This window comes from Macadamia integrifolia, chromosome 5 (assembly GCF_013358625.1).
Source record: "Macadamia integrifolia cultivar HAES 741 chromosome 5, SCU_Mint_v3, whole genome shotgun sequence".
Taxonomy (NCBI): domain Eukaryota; kingdom Viridiplantae; phylum Streptophyta; class Magnoliopsida; order Proteales; family Proteaceae; genus Macadamia; species Macadamia integrifolia.
Window position 1 is genome coordinate 3,744,900 of NC_056561.1, and position 10,009 is coordinate 3,754,908.

The following is a 10,009-nucleotide window of genomic DNA, read 5'->3' on the forward strand; positions in this document are numbered from 1 at the left end:
GCAATGGCAACGTCCGTGATCACAGTCACTTCCATTAGAAATGATATAAAATTAGGGATACAATTTTCCTCCATAAATGATGAAGAAAACACGTGTCTCTTTTGAATCAGGATATTTTAAAAAATATTAAAATCTAATGAAATATTTATGAATTCATAGGAGGATTTTTCAGTAATAAACCAATGGATCACACAAAATACTACCTTGGAGTCCAACTCAAAACTTAAGTTATTAAGTGTAGATAATCTTATTAGAGCAAACACCAAGAAGCACGAATAAAGCGAACTTATTTCCCAAAAATGTCGAAGTGGGACAATATTTATAACAAATACAAGAATTTGAGACATATAACAAACGCAATGATATATGAAGACGCATCTAAGATTTTAGATAATCGATGTGGGACTATCCTCTCTATTACTCTCAACTCTTTTTTTTGGTGGGATTCGAAACAAATTGACTTGGATGAATTCCAAGCTGACTATTTTAACTTTTGAATTCTGTTCCGATGTATATATAAGACCTCAGAAATCCTTCACTTTGTTACCAATCAATCAACTTTGAAAGTCAGTTAAGGGTACCTGTCTCCCAACTCTACCTGGTTCCACTTGCTGTGGTCCTTGTCCAATTTGGATGGGCTGGCTAGCTTGCCAGTTTCTTTAGTTAGGATTTTGGTCAGGTTTGAACTCTAGCTGGTTCCTCAACTCTACCTGGTTCCTCCACCCACTGTGGTCCTTGTGCAATCTGGAATGGACGGACTATAGCTTGCCCAGATATAGACTTTACTTTTGAAGCACTTATACAATCATTGTGGAACCCTTCAAATGAACATGAAAAGAAAATACATTGTTTGGTTCATTCCTGATGATCCTAGTCTCTGAAGTTGGGATCAATTTGAGAGGAAGAAAAAAATAAAAAAGGAATGCCCGTAATTTTATTATTTTGTGGGAAAAGCCTGATTATTACACTAGGGAGATAAGGGAAATCTAGAAATTTTGAATTAACAGGAGGAGAGATGAAAGTTTACAGTTTTTGAGAATCTGAAAAAGATCGAAATTTAAAACAAGAGAATTTAAGTTAATATAGGCTAAGTATCGGGGAGTGATTGAAATTTTCCCAAATACAGAACGAGCAGAATATAAAAAGGTGGGTCTCATAAGGATATCTTGAATTGGGTCAAATGGGCTTGGATTAGGTTCAGCTTATATGACGCTCAGCCCAAAACCAATTTAGACAGAACAACTGGGTTTTGGAGGATGGATCTCGACAATGGTGGGCTTATTCTGATGGCAGCCACATAATCCATCACTACACGACGTACTGAAGTATTTATTTATTATTAATTTTTAAATTTTGATAAAAACATGGGACTAAACCTAAGGCTCTTAATACTGGACCAAGTAACCATAAGGCTCCGTTTGGTTACAAAAAGGGCAAAAGAATGAAAAATAATTATAAATTGAAAAGTTATTTTGGATTTTAGTGCTCATGAAAGTATGGGAGATTAAAATATAATTACAAACAATCAATTTTAATTCATTTTTAATATCAGAATAAATCTATATTTTTGTTTCTGAATTTTTACAGACAACTATATTAAACACATATTAATATTATTATCATATAGCACCAGATTTTTTGAAAATTATTATTACCGTATGGTTTGATTAATTACTATACATATTCATTCCCATGTTATTGTTGTTCCAAACTTACTATCTATGGTCCAGCCCATGGATTTAGGGCACAGTATGATATTCGGATCAATATTGGTATCAATCGATTTTGCCTTCGCTTCTTTTTTTTTTAAATATTAATTTTTTACTATTTTACCCTTGAAACGATACAGATAATCGATTCGAAACGGTCAAATATCAAAGATTGGTCTCAATCAATACCAATCTGTTACGGCCAATATGAGATCGATACTTGAAACCATGGTCCAGGCCATCCAACACAAGTCATGCTCCAAAACCTCCGTTCAAGTGAAAATTAGCAACCCTTGATGGAATTTCCACCACCACCCCCACCCCCACCCCCACAAAACGGATTAGGTACACGTAGGAGAACATTCTCATACATCCCTAGATTTAAAATCTATTAAATGAAGAAAGAGAAAATTGATTTTAAATCACCCAAATAAACAACACATAAAGAGTGCGAGTAAAAACAGAGAATCCTCTGGTCATCCCCTTTTCCTTATTTTTTGTCCATGCCATCAAAAGACTCAGATAAATTCAACATCATTTATTTACCAATAGAAAATAATTTGTACCAAAAACAAGCAAAAAAATCTAAAAAGAAAACCAGGCAATAATCCATGCAGATCAGAGTTCAACGCCAGAGCCACGGAACTTCTCTTCTGTAATCTGATCAAGTCGTTCAATCATCTCAGATGTCACATGATTTTCCAAATCCCCAACTTTACCTTCCCTAAAGTAAAATATCATTCTCCATCTCAAGATGAATCGAATTCTTAAACTTGCATTAAGATATTATCCACAATCCATTCCTTCCCTTCCTGTAATGTAAAAGGGAATCCCACAAACTGGGCTAACCTTTTCAAGTAAGGAGTTGGGTATGCTTTCATTTGTTCAAATTTGAGGAACAACACTTGTTCAGGGCTCTCTAAGCTAGCTTTCCAGTACCCCAACACATGATCCCAGAAAGGCCCAAAATGGGAACTCCCCTTGCAGAACCTCTCAATTGCATCCACAGCAGTCAATGGTGGTTTTGATATTTGATCTCTGAGCCTGTTGGTGAAATTCCAGAAAGACACGAACACATCTTTAGGGTTCCGGCAAACATACACTATCCGGCAGCTGGATTTGATCACACTTGGTTGCAGCAACGAATAAGGAATGTGAACTCCAAGGAGCCTTGGAGAGGGAATGATTTCAAGGTTAGGGAAGATTCGTTTGTTGTAAACCATCAAATCCAAAGATGGAAACAGATAAGGAACGTTGCTGGGAATCAAGGGATTGTTGTGTTTGGAGTACATACGAGGCGTAACAGTAGAGATGAGAAGGGCTTCGATCCATTTAGTGCCGTAATTTGGTGTGGCTGCAAAGAATATGTCGGTTGACCGAGCCTTGAAGTGGTCTTGGATTGCCATTACTGCCCTGATAAATAAATCTGGAAACCAGAAGCCTTGGTATTGATAAAGATGCTTCTCAAACGTCAAACCTTCCTCCTTTGGAGGGGTGGAGATGAGAGTGCCGTATCTCTGGAAAGCTCTCTCATCTTCCTCCAGCTCCTCTACTTTTGGTTATAAGGGGACTACCATAAGAAATAGAGTTTGCCATTGTGGGTGTAAGGCTGAGTTCTGCTCTCAATTTTGTGAGAACTACCGGTGTAAAAATACCTGGTAATGACTCTTGATCACTGAAATAAAAACCACGAAACATTGTCAAGAGTACCCGAGGTCATGCAACACAGCCAAATGGACGTGTTCAGTAATCGGTCGAATAGGTCCTGAATAACTTTTGACACCCGTATAAGCATAGGCTCCACACGGATTGACAATTCAAAAAAATAAAAATAAAAATAAAAATGATGAATTTAACAAGACTCAAGAAAATTTACCGAGTCAATAAGAATTTATACTAGATATTATCATTCCTTAACCTAGGATAGTCTTCATGACTCTTGATCAGGTTTCATTTTTTTTTTTTATTTATTTAGATTTCTTGCATGACTTAAAACCTGATCTTCCCAATTATGCTCACAATTAGCCGATTCAATTATTAGTTTTGCTGGTATTTTGGTCAAGTCATAAACCTTAATAAGGCTCGAGCTCAATTAAGTCCTAACGTGGATCGGAATACTAAGAGACAACTCTGAGAATTTTTTCAAATTATTCCAACCAATGCTTTTTTTTTTCTTCTTTGCTGGAATTATTCCAACCAATGCATTGGATAAATATCTTGGTATTCCGTTCATTGGTGGGAGTCTCTCAAAGGCTCATTGTGCGGTTGCTCGAGTGTCCAAGAAACTCCAACATTGGAAATCCCTTTTCCTTAGCCCGGCCGGAAAATTGGTTCTCATTCAATCTATCCTATCAACCATGCGACATAACACAATGTCTTGTTTTAAAGTTCCCATTTCTATTCATAAAGCTTTGGACACAATCAGCCAGATTGTCTTCCTTTTCTTTTCGTGGACAAGGCCTTCCTGGCTAGAGATTTAGCTGCATATTTTGGTTCCCAAGGATGTCAAGGAATTTGCATTCATTGAAAAGAGGACAAGATTGGAGGGTCCCGCATAAATGATCCACTTCGCAGGGGAGGGGGAATTACGCTTGGAGAGCTTAGGAGATGAATCAATTCCCTGCAATCAGACTCTAGGTGGACATGATAATCCTTCTTCCAGAGCATGACTCAGGCCTAGGCGGATAGCGAGGGCTTCTCCAGTAATCACTTCTCCAAAATCTGATGGATCCGTAAGGGCATGACATTGTGTCTCCATTACATCCATTTTAGGAGATTTAGGCTTTCTAGAATGAACTTGGATTTGAGATCTGGGCAAAGAATAGATAAACAATCCAAAAGATACAACAGAATGGAAGTGAGTAAAAGCCAAGCAGTCCAGTCCTATCCACAAAAGTCACGTCCCAAAACCTCTACTCTGCTAGGCCCTTGTCATGTCTACAGAGTTTGCGAGAAAAAAACTAGCAACCCTCGATGGAATCTAAAGGTTACCCACCAGACAAACACCCCCCCCCCGCCCCCCAAACATAAAAAAACCAGAAACAGTGATGACAGAGGATCCTCTGCTCATCCCCTTTTCCTTACGTTTTGCCCATGCCTTCAAAAGCCATAAACAAAATATATTAGGGCAAGCTAAAATCCCATCTTACAAGCCTAACACTGTAAATGAGGGATAAATGAAATATACACGGACAAGCTATGTCCGTACAAGCCCAAAAATGCATACGGGGAAAAACGAGAAAGTGCAGAGACAAGGGGTTAGCAGAGCTGGTTTGGAGGGGACATAAGACTCCGCCTCAGGAAGCGAGGTCTCGTGATCAAAACTTTTTCACTGTATAATTCCTTAGGGCTACCTGCCTGAGGTTCACTAAGGCCCAGAAGCTCCCGGTTTGTATGTGGCGCTGGGGTCATGTACGAGCCCAGGGGGGATTTAGTCGGCCTAAAGTCGGATTCCCCTCCTGTCTCAGAAAAAAAAAAGAAAAAAAAAGGGGTTTCAGTTATGGCATCAACAAAAAATCATTATACCCAAAATCCAACCAGATCCGACTCCAATCAATTTCATGATGTTGGTCACATAGTTAGTAAATTCGGGGATGGCAATAATATGGGAGCAGATATGTATGGCAATTAAATGGACCATACGATAATAATACGTTTCAAAATTAAATGGACCATACGATAATAATACGTTTCAGAAAATTAAAATTCAGTGCAATAAAACATGTACGGCAATGATACGTACATGTTTAATACGTGTTTAATACAGTTGCTCTATAAAAATCCGGGACTAAAAATGATTGTTTGAAACTAAATTTTACTCTACCATGCTTTTATGGACACTAAAATCCAATCTGATTTTATAATTTGAAATCATTTCCCATTCTTTTGAATTTTCACATTTAATATTAATTAAACTTAACCCTTAAAAAGGGTATGGTAAAAAGAACTAAGAGGAGAATCAAACCTCATCTCGTCTTGTAACTTTTACATGTTCTCTTCTTCTTCTTGGTACGAAAACAATGTTCAAGAAGATGGAGAATAAGTGTTTGCAATCATTCATCCTAGAGATGTGTTTGAATTTTCTTGAAATTTCCATAGGGGTACAATCTAAGACCGGTTAGGGATCAATTTTAATGCTCAAGAACCTACAACTCATTTGATTTCTCAGATACAGTATTGCAAGAACAGAGGGAGGAGAACACTCCCTCTTTCCAATTTTTCACATTATCCAGCTGCAACTATGTTTGTAAATAATTGTCGATCCAATTCAAATGGTGATTGTATGCTAATTTTCCTAGAAAGGTTTTTATTTCAACTCCTTTTGGAGAATCCTGCCCTTGGCCATCTTTGTCCATGTGAGTCATCTTTTTTGAATCTTTTTTGCTTGTTAAAAATTATTTACAAATGCAGTTGCCCTTAATTGGATTTTCAACTACCAATGGGAAGAGAAATGGAGAATATGAAAGATTGATTAGGTTTTCAACAATCAATGGGAAGAAAAATGGAGAACAGAATAAGAGCAGGGGGTATTGATGTCTTACCTATCGCCCTCGGTTGTTGATTGCCGAGAAGTCGAGAACGGAGATGGAGGAGAAAGGGTCACCAAGGCAAGTGTTCCTTTTTTTGGTTTACTTAGACGATGGAAAAAGAAAAGTTAAAGTTTCGATTGATTAGGGTTCTTAATAGAAAACAAGGGTCGGAAATCGAGATTTGGCCCATTTGGGTTAATCTCTTTTTTTCTTTAACCCAAAATTTTCATTGAGTATGTAATGCATTATACGAGTATTATTCATGTATAATACGATTATATTTAAAAATCCACGAACTAAACGGTTTTTTTGGATTAATACACCAAATTACAAAATTTTGAATTAAACGTTCGGATGCACATACACATATTATATGCGTAGTTTACTAACTATGGTTGGCCATAGGAGTAATTTTCTCTTAATTTTTAACAAAATAATAGTTTCATCTTGGACCATGCTCTGCCTTTCATTATAAATAAAGCACATTAATTAAATCATATGATGACACAATATAATCATTTAACAATAGACACTGCAGCTCACAAAACCTACAAGCATAGGTTTAGTAATAGTCGACACCGAAAAAGATAAAAAAAAAAGCTACCAAATATGATCCATCACACCCAGCATTTGAAAAAGGAAAATCCTGATAATCAGATCCTTAATATATTTCCAGAAAATTTTGGCGTCAAATACAATAATCCATATAATAAGGGAATGCCAAGGCTAAGAAAAATATGAGAATACTGGAAACCTTTCTCCATAGTTCTAATCATTCTACTCAAAGGCATCATCATCGTCGTCAGGAAGAGGTTGAGCAGCGGCAGCAGCAAGCTCAGCTTCGTGCCTGCAAAACCCATGACACATAAGATAAACCAATAGCAACAACAACAATGATCACAAAATCTATGAACTGGTTATATTTCCCAAATTCCATCACAAAGAGAAAATTAGTATATCAACACAGCTCCTTGTTCAAAATCATAGATTCATCCTCGACCAATAACCGAGAAAGTAGGAGAATCACCGATCAAAGTTAATTTAACTTCTCTACCAACTGAACATTCAAAAGGTCTGCAAACAGGCGACATCATCATCACCAGAGGGACCATTTCTGGAGAGCCACTAGATGTTTAAGGAAATTGCTAGGAACAAAATCAACAAAAGCAGTTAATGCTCTCAACAAAAAAATAGCTGGCATCTCACCAACCAGTAGGCCCAAATCATACACAAGTTGGTTCTCAGGGTAGCATTGGATCATGGCCATTACAAGTTTTCATGATATTCATTACTTCTGATGTTGGTATTTTCCCATGTTCAAAGACACTGGCAAAATGCAACCTCTAACAAAATCCCATCAGGACGGAACGTAATCATATCATGCACTTAAAACCTTTTCATCTTCAAATAAATTAGAAGCACTTGGAATCTCATCATCAAAAATTGTATATGCCGCAAACCACACAACAAAAGAGGCACGTATTCGATATTTGTCTTATCACTTGCATCAAACCAGCCCCAGCTCAGATAGCCAATGTTACATGAGGCTGGAAATTGACATTAAACCTCTTGTGAAACCTATTTAAAGTGAACAGTAATCATGCTCAATTTTTTATATGATAGCAGTTATCCTTCCATGTCAAGTTCAGTTAAGTACGGTTTAAGACAGAAGAGTAGCAGAACCATTAATAAGATGTTGAAACACTTACTGTTGCTGTGCAGCCAAGTCAAGCTGCACTTCAGGGGGGGCCAGAGCAGGAGACTCAACGAAGTGGAGATTAGGATCCCTATAAAACCGCAACAAATTTTGGTATTATTGCTTTCTGCGGAGCATTCAGTAGCACAAAAGTGGTGAAAATTGAACTAAAGATTGTTTGATTACCCTGCAAGCTTCCTGGCTAGATATAGGAAAGGCTTCTCAAAATTATAGTTGCTCTTAGCAGAGATCTCATAGTACTGAAGATTCTTCTTCCTGTGGAATGTGACTTGCTTTGCCTTCACCTGCCTGTTCTTAACATCAACCTTGTTTCCACACAGAACAATTGGGATATTCTCACACACACTGATTTCCAAACAAAGAATACATGTCAGAGACATAACCAAGATAAATCAGGGAACATGATTAGACAGCTAGAAACACAAATAGCCTCTCAGTAAGTTTATTATTCCGCACCGGCAAAGATCCCGATGCCATGTAGGAACATTCTTGTAAGTCAGTCGAGCAGTAACATCAAACATGATGATTGCACATTGTCCATGGATACTGCAAATAAAACAAGAAGTTTCAGCACAAAAACTATCAAAAAACTGAATAGAAAATACTTCCAACAATAAATTGAACAGCCTCCACCAGCAAGATCACTCCCCAGGAGAATTTAGTATTCGAATGCAATCATTTATTTTGGGGGGTTGTCTCGGAATAAAATTGAGTTTACTGGATTTAAAAGAAAAGCATAACATAGAAATCTCAAATTAGATAGCCTGGTTTATGGGAATCCCTTGGCAATTGCTTTATAAAGAGACCCCAAGCTTTTGAAACTTTTCTATTTCCATGACAAATGGATGTGGAGAGTTAAATCACAAATTATTGATTTCAAAACGTCACTTTATCAGCCTATCAAAAGTAGAAGAATAAAAACAAATTTTAAATTTCAGTCATAAGTTTGCATTCAGCAGCCAGGGCCAGTTAGTCACTAATGCTATTGTGAAAAATAGACAAAATTAAACAATCAAATCACAAGGAGGGGGAACCCATGCATTACAAGAGATCAGAAAGAGAGACCCAATCCTATATAATTGGTAACATAAAATACAAAAATGACAGGCATCAGTTCAAAATCGATCTGAGCAGGGAACTCCATATACAGATATTCTAGCTCTATGCCAACAATGAAATGGATAACCAACTCCTAAAACTTTTGATATTTACTTTCTATAATAGAAGTACATGATTTGCGGATCATATCCATTTCAGCAAAGATGAAGTCACAGAACTAGATCATAGTAACATTAAAAGCATCATACTACACAGATGTGAGGCCAGCAATATGGTTATATTCCAAATTCAATGGGAATGCACTGTCTAAATGATTGCTATATTTATGTTTATGAGCTCTACAGTCCTGTTCTTACAGTCAACCTGCACTGCAGTAGCATTTCTTTTTCCCTATACGTTATTGTCATATGCTATTTAATGAAACATCCTTCAACCTATCCCCACAAGAGAAGTGCTTCTTAGCTGCTTAGCAGTATCATTACTGCCTCCTAAGGCATGTAACAACATTAAAACACAAAAAAGAACGGAATCATTATAAATATAGAAAATTAAAATGATAAGAACAAATAAAATAAAAATATTGCATTAGTAGAGGTATATATCTATATTGATTTTAGAATCAATATGCTTGTATAAAATAGAAAAGAATGCAAAGAAAATACTATAAAGTTGTAACATCTTTTTAAGATCACGAGAAATTAAACATGAGAGAGAGGGAGAGCCACAAATGTAGGGAGGGAGGGAGAGACGTTATTTAAAAAGAAACCAGCTCCTATATTACTTGGAAAAAAAAATAATAGATTTCCTATTGTTTGAACATTCTATAAAAGAGGAGCATCTTCAACTTAGGGATGTTCCAAGGGAGACAGAGTTTTAACTTTTAGGTTTGTGGGTCTACGTGTTCATGAGTGAGTGGGTATATACATATATGTGTGTGTGTGTGTGTAAGAGAGAGAGAGAGAGAGAGATCACAAAAAGAGAGATCATAAAAAAAA

The 10,009-nt window shown here is 36.8% G+C and overlaps 2 protein-coding genes across 2 annotated transcripts in view; both read right to left on the bottom strand.

Moving 5' to 3' along the window:
* Positions 1-2,327: 2,327 nt before the first annotated feature.
* On the bottom strand, positions 2,328-3,115 carry LOC122079834 (cytosolic sulfotransferase 17-like). The gene is made up of 2 exons (XM_042646583.1): positions 2,559-3,115; positions 2,328-2,433 (listed from the first exon to the last, which is right to left on the bottom strand). The coding sequence occupies exons 1-2, from the start codon at positions 3,113-3,115 to the stop codon at positions 2,328-2,330; spliced, it is 663 nt and encodes a 220-aa protein (XP_042502517.1).
* Positions 3,116-6,867: 3,752 nt separating this feature from the next.
* The window catches only part of LOC122077766 (GTP-binding nuclear protein Ran-3), a 9,758-nt gene continuing 6,616 nt past the window's right edge, over positions 6,868-10,009 (bottom strand). The window contains exons 5-8 of the mRNA XM_042643625.1: positions 8,412-8,501; positions 8,121-8,300; positions 7,948-8,025; positions 6,868-7,085 (exon numbers count right to left, since the gene is read on the bottom strand). Coding sequence (XP_042499559.1) covers positions 7,016-7,085; positions 7,948-8,025; positions 8,121-8,300; positions 8,412-8,501 — 418 coding nt within the window. The 3' untranslated portion in view covers positions 6,868-7,015. The remainder of the gene's footprint in view (positions 7,086-7,947; positions 8,026-8,120; positions 8,301-8,411; positions 8,502-10,009) is intronic.